Source organism: Cupressus sempervirens, chromosome 1, assembly GCF_028749045.1.
Source record: "Cupressus sempervirens isolate cs-2001-9-10 chromosome 1, ASM2874904v1, whole genome shotgun sequence".
NCBI classification, from domain to species: domain Eukaryota; kingdom Viridiplantae; phylum Streptophyta; class Pinopsida; order Cupressales; family Cupressaceae; genus Cupressus; species Cupressus sempervirens.
This window is the reverse complement of record NC_143118.1, coordinates 297,834,880-297,856,790: the sequence shown is the minus strand read 5'-3', so window position 1 is coordinate 297,856,790 and position 21,911 is coordinate 297,834,880. Positions and strand designations below refer to the sequence as shown.

Below are 21,911 nucleotides of genomic sequence, written 5' to 3'. Positions count from 1 at the left end.
AGATGATTATTTGGTGCTATAAATAATGTAATAATTATTTGGATGTATCAATGATTATTCTTTATGATTTGTGTTCAAATTGGGTTGAATATTGTTGGACACAAATGATGTCGATGAAAGAAAAGTGAGATTGTTGGATAAAAGTGATGTTGACGAAGAACAAGGTCAGAATTGAGCTACAAAGAGTATGTAGAATAGTTAGAACAATTGTTATGTTGTCTTTGATATCAAGCTAATTGACATATTGCTAATTCATGTAAGTTGTAATCATCTAAAGGATGTGGTATTGAATAGAGAATGAAAGGAAAAGTAAGAAGATAAGATGTTAAGTATGTGAACTTAGTTGGGCAACTAATGAATTGTCCTATGACAATATAATTATGGTTTGATTATTTTACATGATTCATGAAGTCTTGAGCTAATGTACAAGAAAGCTAGTTTGGTCAGTAAAGGAAGGAATGAAGTTGTAGATAGTGATTGGTAAATGATGAAAAGGAGAAGGTCAAGTAAGAATAGTATTAACCAAGTAGATGAGTTAACTGATCAAGTTCAATGTTAAACAAGTGTAGTATTAACCGAGTGATGGAGGTGTTCAACAAAGGAAGAACATAGTTTGGTAAAGGAAGAATGGTTCGAGAAAGATCGAGTAAATGTAATGTCCCCATTTTTTGGAGGAGTTAAATTATTTATAAAGTTATCAATAAAAATATATTAGAAGATAACTTTATATTTAATTAACTCAATAAAGTGATATTTTATAAAATCATTAAATAAATCAATCTTCTAGAGGTTGCTAGACGAAGCGATGAATAAATAAAAAGGAGGCCGACCTATCGAGAAAAAAATAAATAAATAGGCATTGAGGGCTCATTGCCTATCATCGAGATTTATTATTTCTTTTTGTTGATGTGCATTGTGGAGCCTAGGGTTTCTGCAAGTAGTCACAATTGGCCATTGAGAATAAAAACTCTCAATTGGTACGCAATTTTGAGGGTGTGAAAGATCACCTAAATTATTGCAGCTGTTGGAAGGATATTTCAGTCCTTTCACTTGTGCTTAATTGCTGGTTTGGAGTTTCCAATGGAGTTGCACTTTTACCATATCATCTTCAGCAGTCAGTCTCCAGTATGGGATCAAATCCAGGTTCTTCATTTTAGTTTGTAGTTGTAACAAGTTCTCAATTGTATACATCCAATTAGGGTTTGCCTATAATGTGTCATGTCATAATATTTCAATGCTGAAAATTGCCATATCATTTGTAAAAATATTTGGTTTTCACTGAATGAATACATTGGCACTATCATTTCCTTATTTCAACAATATATTTTAGCAGTGTATTAAATTTAGGGTTTTTTTTAGTGGCCTATTAGTACGGGTCACTACAGTAAAGGATGACATAAAGAGAAGATCTAGAGTATTTTAGAAGATCCTAAGATGGGGACAAAGTCAATTAGCAATATAAATGGTTGACATAATTAAGGCAAGATTTGATGGTGAAGATTTCAAGCATATTTCATGATCCAAGGAGAAGTACAAAGTTTGAGGTTAAGGGATGTCTAGATTCAATGTATCTAAGTTGGATATGATTGGACAATTGTGATTAAGAAACAAAACTATAAGGAATGAGATGAAGTGGCAAAAAATTATCTATATAAGGAAGATACAATAAGGAAAGTGTTGTTGGTATATTTCCTAATCAAGTTGGTACAAAGTTGCCAAAGGAGATCATACCAAGCATAATTGAAGTGTGAAGTTAAAGTGGAGTGAAGAGTTGATGAGGTGGCTAGTTAGTAAGAAATGTTATGAGAAGAATGTGGATCGAAACAAGAAAAGTGAGTTGCATATTTATCAAAGGATTTCACTATTTCTCTCTTAGCACTATAGCAAGAAATCTCTTAACCGAGTGGACTTAACAATCTTTATTTATAAATCCTTTTGTAAGGTAACATTCCATTGAATATTTGTAAGTCCTTTAGATAGGTCACTCATTGAAGAGAAACAAGGTCTAGATGATCTTTGGTGAAAATCTTCTAACAGGGTGACACCTAGCAAGTGTGCTTGTAACCTTTAATAGGGTTGGCTCTTAACCAAGCTCACTTCAAGAGTGAAATATTTTTGGGTGACTACTATTGGAAATTACAATGGGAAAGTAAACTCTGACAAAACTTTAACCATAAAACATTCACCACACATCCATCTCACAATTTAACATGTAAATTGAAATAGATAACGAAACATGTTCATCCATAGCATGAAACAAATAACACATAGCATGATAAATTTGTTACCCAGAAACCCTCCAATGAGAAGGTAAAACTAGGGTGGGGATGATACCCACAAATCTTCACTACTATAGTTTTAAAGTGTAGCCAATTAAGGTTACAGGAAGTTTGACCATAAACTATGATCTACCCTATGAAAGGTATGCCCTATTAAAGGCTTACAAAGAGTGTTAGGTCTCACCCTGTTAAAGGATTTCAACACCTTGCTAAAAGTGTGCCTTGCTAGAGGACTCAAACTTACAATAAAGCAAGCACTCGGTTAAGATATTTACACAAGTATGTTAAGACTACTCTATTAGGAGATTTTTTTTGCATCACCTATTAGAATGATTCAGCACCATGATCCTTCGATTAGAACTCTATTGCTAGATGTAAGATCTTCTCTTTCCTAATGTGTACTTGATCCTTCTGATCAAATATGTCTCATATGCCCTCTCTCTGCTTTCCTCTATTCTCTCTAATTGATTCTGCAATTCAAAACATTATCACAACCTCCATAGCCACCATGAATGCTCTCTTTGCACTTAGCATTCACCTCTCTTATGTATCCTTCTCCTCCTTCACACATACAAATTGTTTAGGGTTTGTCTCCTTAAGTAAACACAAGTGGGCTAGGGTTAGGTAGGAATCAATGACTAAGGTTGATCCATATTGCTGCTAAGAACATCCCTCAATTTGATTGGTTGCATTTACTTCATAGGAAGTCATAATATACATCCATCCTTATTTTCTAGAATCGTAAAACGATCATTAAGTTGGCCTAAAAATGGTTTACATAGAAGTTTGTGCCATTACAAACAACTATGTCCAAAACTGTTCACTTGACACTTAAAGTTTCTGATGCTCGGCATCCACTATATCTTCAATATTGTAACTCGACTTCTGAATGACTCAACATGCTCTATTTACTTGGCTCTTGAATCACTCAACATGTATAGACTACTCGACTCATTAGTGACTCAGCACTAACTATCTACTTGACACATACTAGTGCTCGACACTGACTAGGTATATTACTCATCATGTATTCTCCAGGAACTAATGCTCGACATGCTTTGATCACTCGACTTGCACTATAATACTAATAGATAATGACTAAGTGTTTTGTCACTGCCTTGTCAAAACCAATATGAGATTAGCAACTACTCCTAGGTGGTTTTTACCTTAATTAGATTTCCACGTTGAAAATCATGGTGTTAATGTGTGCATGAATGTTTGACATGTTATTTGATTCTACATGTTAAAACTATCATTATTTTTGTAAGTCAGTTAATGAAGTTGATACTCAATATAGGAAGTGCAAATCTATTTACTACATAAAGTTGAATTAGTTTATTGTATTTATCGAGTTAAATTTCTGATAAGGATAAGTTGGTATAAGAGTGGTGATTTTTTTAAAAGAACTTGAGGATAACTAATTCACACCCCCCCAGTTATCTAACAATTGGTATTAGAGAAAAGATGCTTGGAGGAAAAAGTTTGGAAGACTTAAGCTAAAGATCCAAAAATGTATAAGAGAGTGGTACTGATGTTGAAAAAAGAGAACTTTCCATCATGGTAATGTAGAATGAGGCTTTACTTATTTGGCATTAAAGACTCTCCATTGTACAACTTGGACAATCAGTACACAAGGCCACACCTTCTACCTATGATTTTTGTGTAGATGATATAAAAATAAGAACACAACTATCTGATGATAGATTGCTTCTTCCCTGATTCATGTAGGATTTGTTGATATGAAAGATTGTGCTACTACTAAGGAGATGCAAGAAAAACTCACACTTGTTCATGGAGGAGATCAAAATATGCTACTTAAGGTAAAAGGCTAAAAGTTTTAGAGGTAAGTTTGATGATATGAGATTAAAAGAGAAAAGATGAGATATACAACTATGGAGAGATTCAAAGATGATTGTTGTCGAAAGGGATATAAGTTGTAGAAGAACATTGCATAAATGAAGAAAGAAGGAGGCACGATCAAAGGGGGACACTTAATGATAAGTGACATATATTGATGAGAAGATGATGAAGTTTGGTATTGGATGGTATATTTCATAATGTGTTTCCATCAATCTCAAAGGGGGAGATCGATCATATACTTGTTGGTTCAAAAATTAAAATACATTTGAAGCAGTTGGATAATACTGCTATGAATTGTAGAAGTTTCCTTCACGAGCTAATGATATGGTGAGCATGTGAGACTATATTTATCTAGTAGGTACTAACTAGTTTAAGGACTACAATCCTTGAGTTATTTCTACATATAGAAGATAAATCTTAAAATTATTTCATACTATAGTGAATCTAAGAGAATCTTGGGGTGCATTAGGGTGTTTCATATGTTTAGAGGGAGCTTTATAACTTATTTGTAATTTAGATTGATGACACTAGTTGTTATTAGTATTAGTAAGTATGTTCTTGTCCTTTTTCCTTGATGACAAAGGGGAGAAAGATAAGAAATTTATTTGTTTAGGATTTCTTTGGTTGTTTGAGTAAGAGGCACTTAACAGTGACTGATATTTTAGCCAAAACATTTTTGGTGGTTGTTTTTCATGAATGACAGAGTGGGTGATTGTTGGAAATATATGTTTTGTTAGTCCTACCTATAAATAGGTGGAGACTATAGCTTTCAATTTACTATTTGGCATTAATCTTCATTTTAATAGTCATGTAGTTTGCAAAAACATTCATTTATGCTATGGTCTAATTAATTTTTTTCATTAAATGAAAATCTTGAATTTAATTATTTTCTTTTTGATTGGTTGTGGCCATTTTTCTAGGTAGTCTTTTTATTTTCTCATTAAGGAAATTGAAGTGAAAATAGAGTTTCAAGAATGGTGACATTTGGAAAAGACAAAGGCAACAAGCATGTTATTTGGAAGTTTTGTGTGGCATTATGCTACATGCTCGATGACATGCCATCACATCATCCAAATTTAATCCACCTCCTCCGCATGTAACTTCCATTTTTGCAAAATCAATTGTGGTGGAGACTGTGTTGCTCCTTCTATACTTTTGCGCTTCCTTATTTCTCCATTTAATGTGAGTATTTTGATTTTGAAAATATATGACTATTTTTGTAGAAAAAATTGAAATAGTGATTCTTAGGCTAGATTCAATTTTAGAACAAATGTTGTTGATTTTTTTACGTCTAGATTTCAATTTTAGGATTTAGGGATTTGTTTGTTTTTTTGGGTTCTTCTCATAAGCAATTCTTAGGTCTTTTTTCAATTTGGAAAGAGTTATAGATTGAAATGGATAAATCATCTCGACCTATTTGACAAACGTGGAGATATTTTACTTAAAGATTTAATTCTCATGCTCCATTGACTCTATGAAACAATGTTCTCCAAAAATCTTAGGTTACTATCTTGCTTGACAGGTAATAATTAAATTATTTTAAGATCATATTTGTTGGTTTCAATTGTTCTATATTTTGTAATAGTTTATTGATATTGTTGAAAAATTAATCTTTGAATGAATTTAGGAAGTAGTTTCAATTCTTCAAAGGAATATAAGTTAAGCTAATTTAGTGCAACCATTAAACTGTAACATAACTATACTGCACATGAGTTAACACTATACTTTATGTAATACTTTTGTGTTACAATATTTTCCCACCTTTTTCCCTCTTTAGATTTTCAAGTATTTGTGTCAAATTTTTACATATTTAAGTGATGCTTTGTTCATTTGTATTGATTCTAAAGGAAGGACCTTGAAAAATGTTGCTTGTTAGCCCAAATGAGTAGTTGAATTCATTCTTTGTTCTTTCCTCTACTATAATATTGCAAGGCTCTTAATTTAAACAATATTTGAAATGATTTGTACATGATGGTTTTATATTTCTGCATAAGTCCTTTCTAGATTCTGTTTAACAATCTTTTACTAGGAGTTGGTTAAGCTAGACAAGCATACAACATTTGAATTTTTCAAAAAATAAAAAGACCAATTTTTAAAGGCAACCCAATAATTATAAATTCATGATACATTGCAGTAAAGACTCAACGTGAATGAGTTTTTAATGTAATATACATCATCATTACTTTACTTGGAACATCACATGAATTCTCTTTTAACTTTCTACTCAACTATGATTTAGCTTTTCCTCTTGTAATATAGAAATACAATAAAGCTTCCCAAGTTGTAAGTTGTTACTTTATTGGATAAGGTTTATAAGACAACAATCTATAAGAATGTAAAAAAATGAATAATACTTCATCATTCACTTTAATATAAAAATAGTTTAAAAGTTTATATTTATTAATTATTGGAGGATAATAAAAGTAATTAGATTGTTAATTTCTTAATCAAAGTTAATCATAATATATCTAATATTTAAAAAAAATTGAAGATAAATTAGGAATTTTTTTCAAATTTATAGGCTATAATTAATGGCATTGCCTTTATCAAAAGCAATCAAATAATCATTCCTTAAAGAAGGAAACAATCTAATTATATAAATGTAAATGCCCCAAATGACATATAATGTGGTTGTTTAAGAAAAAGTTTAATAATGTGGATCTGAAGAAATCACTGTGAGTATTGCTATTGCTCTTTCGCTCCATAATGCTTCTAATGTTGGAAATGACACTAAGTCCATAAATAAGTGACCTAAGTCCACTATATCATATGAAATAGAGAGTTATTGATATCCATTTTTTTACTTTTATACACACACAAAACTATAAATTCAACACTATACCAACATCAAAGTCTCAAAAGAATGTCACAATCTATTTCTTTATTACAAATAAATTTTTAGTATTATTTCTCTTTGCAATAAAAATGTATATCTTTAAATTATCAAGAGTATATAGTTTGAATGAATATTAATATAAACAAATGCAAGTGATTCTTTGGAAAAATAATATTGGAGTGGAAAAAATTCGCTAAACAAATAAGTCTTCACCATTAAAGTTAATAAAAAAGATTACAATTTCATTTTATAAAAAAAAAAAAGGAGACTTTTTTTTAACAGTTTCCCAATGAACATTTCATAAATCGTTTCTTCCTTGACAAAGTTATGAGTCCTCACCTTTTGATCAACCCCTCTGGTATATAGGAGTGTGAGTTCATTTGTAAAAGTTTTGGTGAATTTGAATAAGCTCTTTAAAGAAGCCAAAGATATGATAGAGAAAATAATTGAATATTTTAAATGTTGCGCACAATTCAGGAATTGTTACTGTTAAATAGACGAAGGAACAAACACATGCAGAGCCATCAGAAATACAAATATGGCCATTACAATAGTTGTAAATGACTGTAATTAGAAGACATTTGTTATATTAGGTTGGAACAATTTATTTTTCTTTTTCGAGAAGTTGAAAAGACTATTTATATAGAAATGAATGCAATGAAGAGGATTGACAATTTTTAATTCAAAAATTTCTTTTACTTTTGACAATTGAATTAGACTCATATTTTAGAAGGTATTTGTTTATATTTTGAAAGACAAAATAAATTGGCTTAATGGTATTAACATTTTGGTAAGATTAATTACATATAGGTGGGGAAGTTTATATTTTCAAATTAATGTTTTTCATTTTTCTATTCTAAAATTCTAAATTTATCACGTTAATAAAAAATGAGCACAAGAAAGCACATATATTTAATTTCTACTATTTAAAAAAAAACTCATGCACTTTTTATAATCTACGATTTAATTAAAAACTTAATTATTTTCAATTTTGACAAGTTTAATTTTGTTTAAAATCTTACAAACATATGACAAACTTCACAATCTATTTAATCATTAGGCGGGATGCCAGCTCTACGAAGCTCTTGTTGTTTGTTGTCATTGATGTCAAACATTGTATTTTGAAGGTGTTTGTAGCTACTCAAACACTATGATCTAGAAGTATTTTGTTCCTAGAGAAGTAAGTGTAGGTACTAAACATATAGAAATGTAGCAGATATGTATGTATCACATTATCATGTAAATATGTTGTTTCATAATGCTTCTATTATACTCTTTTGTCCAAAAGTTTGTGTGGCCTGGATTTTTATGGTTTAGTGAAGAAAGAAATATAGTTCTACAATTACAACTAAAAATATTAGATTTATGCTTTTCTAAAGGTTTCTACTATAAAAATTAGTGTCGAAGGTGTGTTGATATTGATGCAAAGGATTTTAGTTTTAGTCTTGGTTGTGATGTTCTTTACTAATCCAAAAAGTGTTCACTGTGGTCCAAAAATTGTGTTATCTAGTGTTACAGTTCTATTTAGTTGTTATTCTAATATGGAAATGTGTCATGTTGACTTTATACATAGATTATTAGCATGTGCCAATGTTTATGATGTGGCACCTGGATCTCCCCATGGCATGTAAAGGTCTAGATACTCTTGAAAAGTTAGGTGATTCATTTGCAATCTTGTTTCTACATGTTTAAGTTGGGCAAAGTTATTTTGATAATTTTAGATCTAGTATTGGGTTGAGTGTAGTGTGTTCATGGTCCTCCCTCTCTCTTTAGGAGTGGATCATACTTCTTTATTTAAGTCTAGGTTATATATTTAACGATTATTTCTTATCTAGATGGGGTTCATGCTATATGTGACCTATGCATTTAGTGTTTATCTCTCTTTTTAGTTGGGTCCATTCTAGCATCTAGGACTTCATTGCATCTTGTTGCTACCTTGGTCGACTTGTAACTTAAATTGCAATGTCCATTTGACATGCCTGACCTTGTTGCACACTCATTTTAATATCCAATTATCTATCTTTGTATAAATATAGTTTATATTTTGGAAAATGAAATGTGTGAAGTAAGTAAATGACATGCAAACCAATGAAGATCTACAATTAGTATAGTTCAATGGTAGTGCTAAAGAAGAAAATGTAGTAACAATATGTTGCTAAAGTTGACAACATTGTGTAGGTTAGTTGTATTATTGGGATAATATATCTTTATTCTTGTAAATAATTGTATATACCTTGTCCCTATGACAATGAGCCTTAGATGCATAAGCTTGTTATTGAATCTTGCTACTTTAGTGGTGAGCCTATATTTGGAAGTCCAAAGTAGCGAGATCTTATTTGTTATAAGCATTGAGCCTCTAGTTGCAAGTCTGGATCAACATGCTCCTACTATACTTATTTAATAATAAGTTTATACACATCAATGAATACTTCTTTATGGACAAGTGCTCATCGTGGTGTTTCTTAGTTTGGGGTTTTCACTTATAAAATATGAGTGTAAATATGTTGCTAGTTTTGTCCATTACTTGCTTATTGTTTCATGTGGTGACAATCAAAGTTATTTAGTGTGATTTTGGTTTATACTGATTCACCTCGTAGTAAATGGAGTGTATTCAATAGATCTACCTAGCATTTTACTTTATGATGGAGCTACCGTGCTATGTCAAAAAGGTGCGAGTAATGGAACACATATAATTGACTATGCTTGAGGTTTTGTCACTCCAAATGCATACAATCAAGTTTTTTAGAGTTCTTCAAAGGCTTCCCAAAGGGAATGCAAGACCAAATTGGATTATACAAAAGTACATTGACGACATCATATTTCAAATTGACAAAGTCTTCTTTGCTAGAAAATTGAAAAATTATAACCTATAATTAGTAAAAATCAAAGTTGTTTATAAAGCCATGCAAATTTCTTTCAAAGTCTAGTATCAAAATCTCCAAATTGAATCTAATTTAAAGGTAATGATCAACTTTGAGAATAATTTGAATTTTTTTTTCTGGTCTCTAGATTAAAATTAAGACACCGAAAAATGTACACTTAGATTTCTATTTAATACGAGAAGTTTTGAAAATTAATAAAATAAAATAATAAAAAGAACGGAAAAAAAAATGCTTTGTGAAGCGCTAGTAAATGGTTCGAATTTGCCAATCAAGAGACAAATGAGCTCCCGACTAAAACATGGTATTCTCTGCAATGCTGGGCGCCACTTTTCGACATTTTGGTTTGAAACAGGTTGAAAAAAATCGTTAATGAGAAGTAGACGAGCCAAAAAAATTCTTTGCAGCAGCCAATACTTCGTCGTAAACACTTCTTGTCAACATATGTATGTGTTCGATTCATTAATTTGATGTTCTTTATTTTCAACTTACTTTAATTTTTGGTCTATGGTGTTTATTATTGCAGTTGCATTGTAGAAAACGCGGATGCAACAGCTAAACGTGAGTTCGCGAGGTCCAATGATTTTACAGAGGGCTGCCAATCATAAAATGAATGCCAGCGGAATTTCCATACGACCTTTTACTTCAGCTGTCACACTTTTCACTCCCGGTAGTCAATCTCACATTGCACTTACAAACTTTTCTTAGAATTAGGCGAGTAATCCTTTTTTGGTATCAGTTCAGCTAAAAGTATATTGGACCGGCTCTGGGTCTTCGGAATTTCGGGTTGGGTAGGCGTTTGGTATTTTACCACGTCTCCTGGGGTTTGAATTTGGACTTCGATACATTTATTGGTTGAACTCGATTTACTCAGTTTAAAAACTTTAGCATATCTAGGTTTGAATTCGGAGCTTCACTTTGTTGGAAGCCTACTTGCTTTTACCTGTCATGTTCATTTTACTTAATCTAAACGCTTGGTTTTACTGATGAAGCTCATTTTATTTATGTAAACACTTTATCGTGCCTTTCAGAATTTGAAATCAGAACTTCAACTATGAGTCTCCTCTAAGTTTTACCATCTGAATTTATAGCTAATATATTAGTTATAAGGTTAATTTAAGAAGTTGTGCGTGTCTCTGTTACTACAAATGTTACCAGATTCTATTTGGTACTAGAAAATGGCCTTTTTCTGCCATGATAGAAGAAACTAACATTTACTTAAATCTTACTGAGGTTTGTTTTGAATTTGAAAGTCTTTTGTACGGACCATTTTGTTATTGATGGTTTCTTACTCTGGTCTATGTAACAGGAAAAGGAGACAACAGTATCGTAGGTGCTCGATTGGATTCTTTACAAAATAAGTTGAAAAGGTTGAATACTATTCCTCAATCACACGCACTTCGTGGTCAACATCAGAAATATCTCTGTCTACAGGTACACAATAAATTGCCCTCTGCCCTACTCATAATCTTGGCTTCAATAAATTGCCCCTGTGCACTACTCATAAGCTTCGTTGAAGTCATTTATGAATCTTTAATTTTATTCATTGGTAAAATCACAATCAGTACATTATATAGATGCAAGTCTAACCAAATTCCCAAAGATCACCTTACTTCTTGCTTGTATGTCTATGTGAATGATTTACCCTTCCATAGGTCACTAACTATGGAGGCACTCCATATCATAGAGGTGAAAGATGTGTGCCTTTGATACTATGTTGATGTAATGCTGCCTGTAGGGACTTGATTCAAGCTGCCATAAAATTCTCTTTTAGGGTATGAATATTGCTTGAGAGTGAGAGTTATCACTTCAATATCGTGATATTAGTCCTGTAACCAAGTTAGCATCACAAGATAAATAAGCAAATAAACCAACTGTACACAAATAGAATTCTAATTCACTATTATATATTGAACATGTGGGATTTCTTTGACATTCCATCTAGCCAACTTATTGTCATTATGGAGCACCAGTTGGGAGACCATACACAGCACCTCAGCCCATTCCACCCAGCCCAGGAGCATGTATTGGCACCTTCATCCGGCCTTGCATCTCTACTTGGCGTGTCTCAACTGGCATGGCTTCCTAGCTACTTGCACTCCTTCCTATGAACCATGTCTCCCCTCCAAAATGAGATAGCCCAATGGATACGAATCGCCAAGGGAATTACAATATGTGTCATAATACACACAGGTAGATATAGAGCATGTTAAGAACATTTAATATTAATGTCAACAGAAAAGAACATTCAGTAAAAATATCTACAATAAAGAACATTAGAATACTTTTCATCAGATGCTATTTCACTAATTACGATGGAATCTATTACAATACACAGCATACCATTAAAAAGTATTAATTCTGCAGGCACACACACATGTATATTCTGAAATTGTATTCTTTCTGTTTACTCAGCTTCTGATGCTTTTCTCCTCCTTTGGCACCCTCCTTTGAGTGCTAAACTCGTCTTATGTATATCCTCCAAAAGTAGCAAGGGTTAGTGTCTCTTTGATGGTTACAAACATAGCACCCTTCCAAGTGTAATGTTCCTTAAGTTTGTACGCTGCCTCTTAATGAATCATTGATTCATCATTAACGGTTAATAACAAATATTATTTTGGCACTCTTAACATGGAGTTAAGTTGGGTGACAGTTGTTCGATTTCATCTTTGTCTAGTACATTAGTCAACGGTGTTTAATGCTGATTGCTGCTGATAACACCGAGAATAGCTGCCTTTATATTTCTGTCTTCCTTAAAACAAGATTTCTGTTTAAAAGGGCAATTCGTATTACTTTTTTAATGAGGTCATGAGAATTGAGCTCGCATGATACTGCATTCTATGTTATAATTCCCAATCAAGAGCAAACACTAGCGTGTATGCCTAGAAGAAAGTGCATTAGTGAAATCCAGTACAGATTCAGTGTTGAGACCCAAGTTCTGCCTTCTCAGCCAAGTTATAGATCTCCATTATATTTTGTTTTGATTTTCTAGAGTTACAGTGCTTGATACATCTGTTGAAAAACTGACTCACAAGTACTCCCAAGTCAAAATACCAGGGGAGGAGTTATTGTTTCAAAAACTTGTTGGAGAGTTTTTGAAAAGCTCATGGTAATTTCTTCCTATCAATTGCTTGAGTAAATGCCAAACATCGCAAGTTTTGTGTTAAAAACTTGTCCAAATTCATACAATTTATTTTTAATCTCCAGCTGTTAAAAAACACAATTTTAATGGTAGTAAAGGTTTCAAATACCTCTCATTGAGGCCTCCACTCCCAAATTACCATAGTTATTTGAATCTGTCAAAAGAAGTTGATTATAATGAGGGGGTAGTGGGGAATTGGGATATAACTCTTGACTGTGCCTACTTAGATGTTATCATTTCTCAACTTGCCAAAAGTATCTTTAGATGAGGCAACTTCTACACTTCACATGGCTAGTGGAAGTGGCATTGTAACTCATTTAGAGTTGAACTTGTTTTTTTCCATGTGGGGAATAATACAATGCCTCGACGTTTGAGAATATCAATTGGATTTTTTTGGTTATCTTATAGATTAAATGCCTAAACTGCAAAGTAATCTCAGATTATCCAAAATCTATACATTGTATTGGACTAACGAGTACAATTGATTGCAGTTAGCGAAGAATTGGAATAAGCTTCTTTATTGTATTGCATGGAATAGTTTGTTTCCTTAACAGTTGAAGCTCAATTTTGATAGAGCTTCCAAGCAGAACCCATGGAAAGTGGAAACTTTAGAACAATTTGAAATTTTAAGGGTGAACTCATGCTTGGTGACCAAGATCATCAGAATAGGTGAACCATCCTAGGCTACCACAGAACCTTGGAATTGCATCAAATAACGTGGCTGCTGTTGGTCCTCTGTGTTGGAGTTAAGTTATCAAAACAGAGTGAGATGAACTGACAACTGACTGAAGTTAGCCCACAAATTGAGATAAAAAGTCATTTAAAAATAAATAAAACTAAGGTTTCGTGCCCCATCAAACATAAAACAGATAGAAGACAATGTTACTGGTATAATGGGGCTAAGACTGATTCAAGCAGTCAATTTGGTTAGAGTATTTCAAGCCTGTCAAATAATACACCAAAAGAAGCACTCCAGTGATGTGGCTGATGTGCTAGCAAATGAAGCATTCAAGCAGTACATTGTTGGTTAGCTTAATTTTTTAATAACACAGCTTAATACTCTGCTAATATCAAGTGTCAAGTGGACATAGAAAAACCAGTTGTCAGAAAATTTGTTAATGAGTGAAATCAAAATACTGCTGACTACTTCTATCCACCCGGAGGGGTCTTGATACAATGCTGACTTAATATCAATTTCTGTTTTAAGTCAAAGATTTTCTCGCTCATCTTTGTTTCTAAAGATTCAATTTTAGCTCTCATACTTCAGCTGTTTCATTCTACATTTTATGCAGTCATGCACTTGCTCATTCTACAGGTTTACATGTCATTTTCTAGCTTTTTGCATTCACACACTCTATCATTGATTAAAAAATGGGATAGAATTGTGTGCCATGCTCATTTTAGTAGCATTTTGAGTTTTAGTTTTGCAGAATGTGTGAAAAACTTGCTTTTTTCTAATGTTGTTGCAGTTTGGAGGAGAACATGTGGGGTGAGAAATCATTCACTTTTTATTCCTCAATATGGGTGAAAAATAAATTCTTAATATGATTTTAAGAATTGTTCTTGGACTTGGTCAACGCCTTTGTAGTGTTTTACCATGTTTTTTCTCTTGTATATGAAAATTGTTGCAGAAGTTTGGCTTGGTGGCAGTGCTCTAGAGCTAATTATAGCTGGAGTAGTCTGATAGAGGTGTGGTAATGGCATCATGGTTTTTCTTGGAATGTGTTATTACTTGCTTGATTGTAATTTAAGAAAGTTCCTCTTGAGATCTATTTTGCATTTTTCTGTCTTTATCAGATAAATAAAGAATCTATCAAGCTATTTTTTTAATCTAAATTATTCTCTTGGGCTGTAGAGTGGTTGTGTGCCAGCAATTTCATCCTCACATTTAGACACTGCAAGTTGTACCTCAAGTACCTCAAGTTGTGGAGTTCAGGCTAGACAGTACTTCAACGAAACAAATCTGCATTTACAGCAAGTTTCTAATGAGGTAAGTGCATCCAGGAATCATTTCTCTATTTTAACAATGTTTTTTTAAATTATTCTTGTCAGCTTGATATTTGAATTATAGTTAACATGAGTGCCCCCAATATTTTTGTTTGGAAGTGTACTCTGCCGTTCTTAATAAAATACATTGGGGAATGAACTACTGTAATAAAGTTTGAGGAATGCTACTTTGATATATTGTCTTCAAGACAAAACGAAAGCTAATATATTTTTGGGAAGCTCTTGAATACAAACATTAGAGAAGCTTTTGAATCCTAGAATAATGACAGCTGGTCCTAAATAATTTATTTCTCTGGGTAACATGTTTCTTTTTCGGGGGGCAACCCCTAGTGCGCATGGTAGACAGGTAGGCTTGAAGTCGTGGGTCACCCCCATGGTCTCGGGTTCGATTCCACCTCCGGATTTTACCGGTGAGAGTGGCTTGCGTGCTGTTGCTCTCACCCATGGGGGACTAGTCTCGCCCTAAGCTCGCATCGGCCGCTGGTCATCGCTGGGCTTAGGTCGTGGGGATACCTCTGTGATTTGGAAAAAAAAAAAAAAACTATGTTTCTTTTTCAAACATAGGCTGATGAGAAACCTTGAAAACACGGTCATTGCAATGTTCAATTTGTTTTAATCATTATTTACCTCTTTCATTAGTTTCTCCTGGACAGCAAATGTTAAGTATGTCTATAGGTGCAATTATAGCAAGGCAGTGATCTGAATTAAGTTCATAATATTGGGGACAATGCACCATGGAACTTAATGTACCATTAAAAATGGAAATTGAACTATACCATTAACCAAACAGAAATAACAGTTGCTAAATTGTTCAATAAAATAGGTTCTCATTGTAACCGAGAGTGTATATAATGAGGAAAATCTTTGTAGGAGAAATTAATGCTCTGAACTTTGAATTTACTTTTATGATTTAATTTTTCAAATCTTTGTAGGAGAAATTTATGCTCTGAACTTTGAATTTACTTTTATGATTTAATTTTTCAAATGAAACTTGAAACTAATTAAAATTTGTTTTGGTACCAAACAAAGTCCTTGCTCTAGTTGTGAAAATGATTGAAGCTTTACCTTAGCCTGCCTTCTTTTTCTTGGTTGAGAAGCCATATGATGCAATAAATTGAATAAAAACCTTTGGTAAAGTTGGCTAGACCCAATAAAGTGGTCTTTCATTGGGAAATATGTTGTTTATGTTTTATGCCTTTCTTGACCATTCATTCCTACATGGTCTCTCATCATTTGGCATTCAAACCAAGCATCAAAAACAAAATAAGAACTCAGAAATCAGACCTTGTGTGCAAATTGTTTGACGAAATGTCGACATCCAAAATTGAAAAAATAAAGCAGCTTGAGAAGGAAATCTTCCAGTAGTATTAGAGCCTGGATCCTGCCAACCTGTTGGGTGAAACTAATTGTGTACACTACAGTTTGGATTGTTTTTTTAGTTTGGGTAGCTAGATAAGTCATCTTGGAAAAAATGTATAGCTATAAACATATATGGAAAGACCTTGAACAAACACAATGACAGATCAGTCATGAATTGCAATGTTTAGATGATTCACTTTTAAGGAAATTTGGTACTCAAAGGTCTGATCTTCATTTACAAGTACAGATAAGAGATCTCACACCATGGCAACAAATGATGCAATTATGAGCAGCTACCATAAGTATTACTCCCTTCCTAAGAAGATCTGTGATCTCTTTTCCTTCACAATTTATGCATATACTGGATGATTATTTGGTATCTATCAGTTCATATCAAAAGAAAATTAAGAAAGAAGAATCAGAAGATAGAAAAGAAATCATTGGGAAAGAAGACTAGTTAAGGGTGCAAGAGCAAGTAAAGGAAAGGAATTACTTGAAGGTCATCTGCAGCCTACAAATGACCACAAAGAAATAAAAAATTCAACATCATGTGGGAATCATACAAAGGTTGGAATCCAGCTCAACAGTCACCTTGTAGAAGTTTGGTTCTAGAGGAGCTATGAAAGGATCAATCACTTGGGCTTGTTGGTTTAATGACACAGAGATATAACTATGATTCTGATTTTTATGGCATCAATTATACTTACATGCTTCATCATGAGTTGGCAGCAAAGTCACAAGAGAATAACAGTGTTGGAGTGTCTCCTAGTGTTGTTTTTCAGGATTTGGATGGTAAGGGTGAAGCATGCACAATGGATTCATGTTGTTTACCGCATAGATTAATTAAGAAACGCACACAGATAATGAACACGAACATAAACAGCAGAACTCTTCTTATTATTATTCGCATATGCCAATCAGTACATTATGCTTCGATGATCCCTTGATATGATGAATACAATGCTTCCCGAAGGGGTTATAAATACTTTTCGAAGAACTTTCCCGAAAGAGTCCGTCAGCCAGATACATCATGTTTGCTACAAACTATTTACCCGTTGGCTATAACAAGAATCTTTCCGAAGGGACCCGTCGGCTGATACACAATTTCCTTTCCGAAGGGACCCGTCGACTGACACACAATTTCCTTTCCGAAGGGACCCGTCAGCTGATATACAATTTCCTTTCTAAAGGGACCCGTCGACTGACACACAATTTCTTTTTCGAAGGGACCTGTCGGCTGATATACAATTTCCTTTCCGAAGGGACCCGTCAGCTGATACACAATTTCCTTTTTGAAGGGACCTGTCGGCTGATACACAATTTCCTTTCCAAAGGGACCTGTCAGCCGATACACAATTTCCTTTCCGAAGGGACCCGTCGGTCGATACACAATTTCTACCAATGACATCATCCCCCCCAAAAAGAAAAGTCGTCTCCTGACGACTACAGAACAAAACTCAAACAACTAATACAACAATATCACTTTCACATTCATCCCGTTGCATCTATAGCCTTTGCTAACACAATACTGACTCCAAAAGCTGACGTTGATAGCCACCTGTGTTGCTTTCTCTGCTTCCAACTCCTCGGTACCTTGAGCCAAGTGTCGCTGCACTGCCTCCAACTAGATGATCAGCTCCTCCTGAGCTCTCTATCATCCACCAAGACAGCCTCACGGCCAACACCTACTCTCAGTGCCTCTGGCACACAGACACTCCATGCCTGCAGCAGCTCCAAGTCTTCTCAACTGGTCAGACTCCCACGATTGATATCTGCAACGACTGGGGGTTCAGGGAGAACGCCCCCGGCAGGGTCCTGGGGTCGAGGGGCAGCGCCCCTCGCCGCCAAGACCAAATTAGCACTCTGAAACCCAGACAAAACTGCACGGAACACACCATTTCTGTCATTTCCTGCCGATTCTACACTCTTTCTGGCAACTGTTGATGCTTCCCCTTCCCTATGGCATCATCTGTTACTCATTCTGAGCACGCTTGATTTGTCGACCTTTTTTTTTTTTTTTTATAAAACCTTCTGTCACCCTTCTGTGCTACCAATGTACAGCTACACCATACATCCTGCCATTGTATCAACTCTTTCCTTATGCAATATCCTGTAATGTCCTCCAAAGTTTGAATGCAATAATAGGTAGAAGCTGTACGCCATATTTATCATTTATGCAAAACCCGTACACCATAGTATATCGAAAATCCGTACATTGGCTGCTTCAGAAAATCCGTACGGTGACCATGTTGGAAAATCCGTACGATGGCTGTTTTAAAAAAATCCGCACTGAGACTCCCGAATTCCGTACAAAAAAGAGAAAATCCGTACGGCAAGCTTTTTAACAAAGCCGTACGGCAACCTCAACCTCCAAAATCCGTACGGTGCCTATCTGACTGCATCTGATAAATCCATACGGTTACACTGCATCTGAAAAGTCCATACGGTGAAAAAGTCTGTACATTCTCAGGCTATTAACATTCGTACGATGGTCCCAATTCCAATATTCAGCTCTTGGAAAACCGTACACTACTTTAAAAAAAACTGTACCACACCTAAAAACGGTACATCAATCTTTAATCCTCAAATATGAAAACCGTACAGTGCTACCTTTTCCTTCAAATATGGAAGCCGTACGGTCTTATCCCCTTCAAATATGAAATCCGTATGGTACTGTTTTTCTTCAAATATGAGATCCGTACGACACTTTTTCCTTCAATCATGAAAATCGTACGACATTTCAATTATGAAAACCGTACGACACTTTTTTCTCTCTCTATTTTTTTTTATTTTTAAAAATTTTTTTGAACAACTATGTACAATATTTACATATGTACAGTACTTACAGTCTTTTTCTCTCAGTTGTTCGTCCATGGAGGTGCGTTACTTCTTTCATGGCAGACATTCAACTTCGACCTATTCACTGTGTCGGCAACTTCCTTTCCGTCTAGCATCCATTGTTTTACTGCTCCATTATCACCCACTTCCCGAATTTGATATGGTCCGACCCACTTAACTCTGAACTTGCTTGGGTTGATCTCATTCCGTCCATCATACCTCAATGCCAACTGTCCTGGTTGAAACTTGCTACGCCTGTTCTGTGTCATCTCCATATCGCCCAGTTTGTTCCCGAAGCTTCGTACCATGGACTCCGTCAGCTGCCCCTTCTGTCCGTCAATAACACTTTCACTCTGTACTGCTACAACTTTTATTGAACCCTTCCTCTTTGTTGCCTGTGCAGATCGTATCGTGTGTCTTCCTTGCCGCTAGTACCTTTCTGCTATATCTGTGGTTCAACATAATACTTTCTTCTTGCGCAGTCGTATAGTAGAATCTTTCCTTCTTTTGGGTTCGTACTGTATGTTCTGTCCTTCAGCTTCAGTCATATCCGCGTTTCCTTTTTCGGCTTCTCTGTGTTGCTTCGAACATTCATTTCCTCCTTCGGCTTCTCCATGTTCCTTCGGACATTCATTTCCTCCATTGGCTTCTCTATGTTCCTTCGAACATTCATTTCCTCCTTCGACTTCTCTGTGTTCCTTCGAACATTCATTTCCTTCTTCTTTCTTACCTTCGTCGATCCTTAGCATATTACAACTTGGAAAGAGCTCGTAATCCTCAATCTGCCAGTGGTAAAGACCATTTACTGAATCCAAATCGTCATCTCCTTCCAGTCATAGAACTCCCTCTTGATTTGGTTCCATACTTTGCCCCTTTTCATCCTCTTCTCCTTCAGAATCTGACGATAGGGTTTCTTCCCCGACCATCTGAGTGTGCAGATCGATGACATACTTCCGGTCTTTGCTTTCAAGTGATAAAGTATTTTTCTTTCAATCGTGTCTTGCCTTGGCTTGTATCAGCCACCCCCGACCCAGAATAGCATCGTACCCCTTCCGCCTGAGAGGAATCACAACGAAGTCCAACAGAAATGGTTGTGTTCCAATTGTCACTGGTTGCGCTGTGAGTATTCCCAAGGGCTTGATTCCATGTTGATTGGCTGTTAATAGTTGGAAGGTAGGTGGCCATAATGTCGGTTGTCCCAACTTTTTCCAAGTATCCTTTGGTAGCACATTGACACCGGATCCTCTGTCCACGATCGTGTCCGTTAGCATAGTCCCGAGAATGCCCATTTCAACAACCGTTGGATAGCATCCGGATGAAAGAGCTAACAGCATCGGGTCTTCTGCACTTGTACCCCCTTGTTTCTCCTTGTCTTGCTCTATGGGTTTCTTTGCACTCGGGGCTATATTTGTGAGGGCCGTACAGAGTTGAGGCATATTGAGCAACAGATCATTTATCTTGACGAGTATCTCAGCTTGCAATATTTGCCGTACAATGTTCTGTTCTGCACAGTTCCATACGGAGGTACTTGGTGTGTCCTTCAGGTGTGCCGTTTCTGCCTGTGTTGCTTTCTGGATCTTTGCCCGTGCTTCCTCCAGTCTCTTTTTTTTTCCACTGGGTCGGGGTACACTTTCGCTTCCTTCCGAGTGATTGCCAGAACTTCTTCCTCATCCAGCCCAACGGTAATCAAGTTTACTCCGAACTTTGAGCACCTAGCATCTTCATGATCGCTAGGTCCACACCATTGGCATAGCAACTTCGGTGTGTTCGCTGTTGTGCACTCTCGGGCGAAGTGACCCCACAGATTGCATGCGCGGCACTGAACAATTGGCCGACCATTCGCATCGTACTAAATTCTACTCCTTCTGCCATTATTGTTGTTGCCGCTATTGTTGTTATTGCTATTGTTGTTTTGACCGCGCCGGTTATTTCTGTATCCACCTGATGTGGCTCCTTCCGTACTGGTGTTCCCGTTCTCTCTTGACGGGGATGCCTCTTGTGTCAGGATCACTTGCTGTGGTGTTCTTGTTTTCAAATTGAAAGGGCATTCCTTTATCGAGTGTCCCAGAATCTGGCAAATCTCACAAAATTGATCTTTCGGACAGGATCCCTTCGTATGGCCTTCTTTCTTGCACTCCGTGCACCATAGGTCATTGCCCTTAGTCTCCTTGTTCATGTTTTTGAACTCCATCATCCGAATCATGTCCTTCTGGAGGGCACGGACCTTCTTGTTGCTTCCCTCGTCATTGCTGCTATCTTCTCCTAAAGATGCATCGTCATCTGAATCGGACGAGCTGTTCTTCTTCTTCTTCTTTGTCTTCTGGTCACTTTCGAGGTTCATTGCCCGATTGTACGCTTCATTGTATGTTGATGGTGGTACGATCTTCATCTTTTTCCGCAGCTTCGGGTGAAGGCCTTCAATGAACCATCTTTTCTGGAGCCCATCTGCCGGCTTATTCTCCATTTTACTGATTAAGTCCTTCAATCTCCTGGCGAAGACCCGTACTGTTTCATTCTTCTTTTGCTTGGTATTGAATATCTCTGCTACAATTTCATTATGATCACGCAAAAGTTGAAATTCTGCGATGAACTCCTTAATGTTATCCCAACTATTTAATTTTTGTGGATCAGCATCAGTAAACCAATCAATCGCAACACCTCGTAGGGTAGCGGGAAATTGTCGGATCCATTCGTTTGTATCTGTTATGCTA

General features: G+C 35.4%; 1 protein-coding gene across 9 annotated transcripts in view; it reads left to right on the top strand.

The window, feature by feature from the left end:
* Positions 1-10,117: 10,117 nt before the first annotated feature.
* LOC149577301 (primase-helicase Twinkle, chloroplastic/mitochondrial-like) overlaps positions 10,118-21,911 on the top strand; it is a 278,047-nt gene continuing 266,253 nt past the window's right edge. For 2 of the 9 annotated variants that reach the window (XM_089823325.1, XM_089823317.1), the window contains exons 1-4: positions 10,135-10,277; positions 10,381-10,524; positions 11,164-11,288; positions 14,852-14,986. In XM_089823325.1, coding sequence (XP_089679451.1) covers positions 10,401-10,524; positions 11,164-11,288; positions 14,852-14,986 — 384 coding nt within the window. In that variant the 5' untranslated portion in view covers positions 10,135-10,277; positions 10,381-10,400. Of the gene's footprint in view, positions 10,301-10,380; positions 10,525-11,163; positions 11,289-14,465; positions 14,486-14,627; positions 14,686-14,851; positions 14,987-21,911 lie in introns of all 9 variants that reach the window. The other 7 variants (XM_089823294.1, XM_089823307.1, XM_089823273.1 and 4 more) reach the window with 7 other exon arrangements.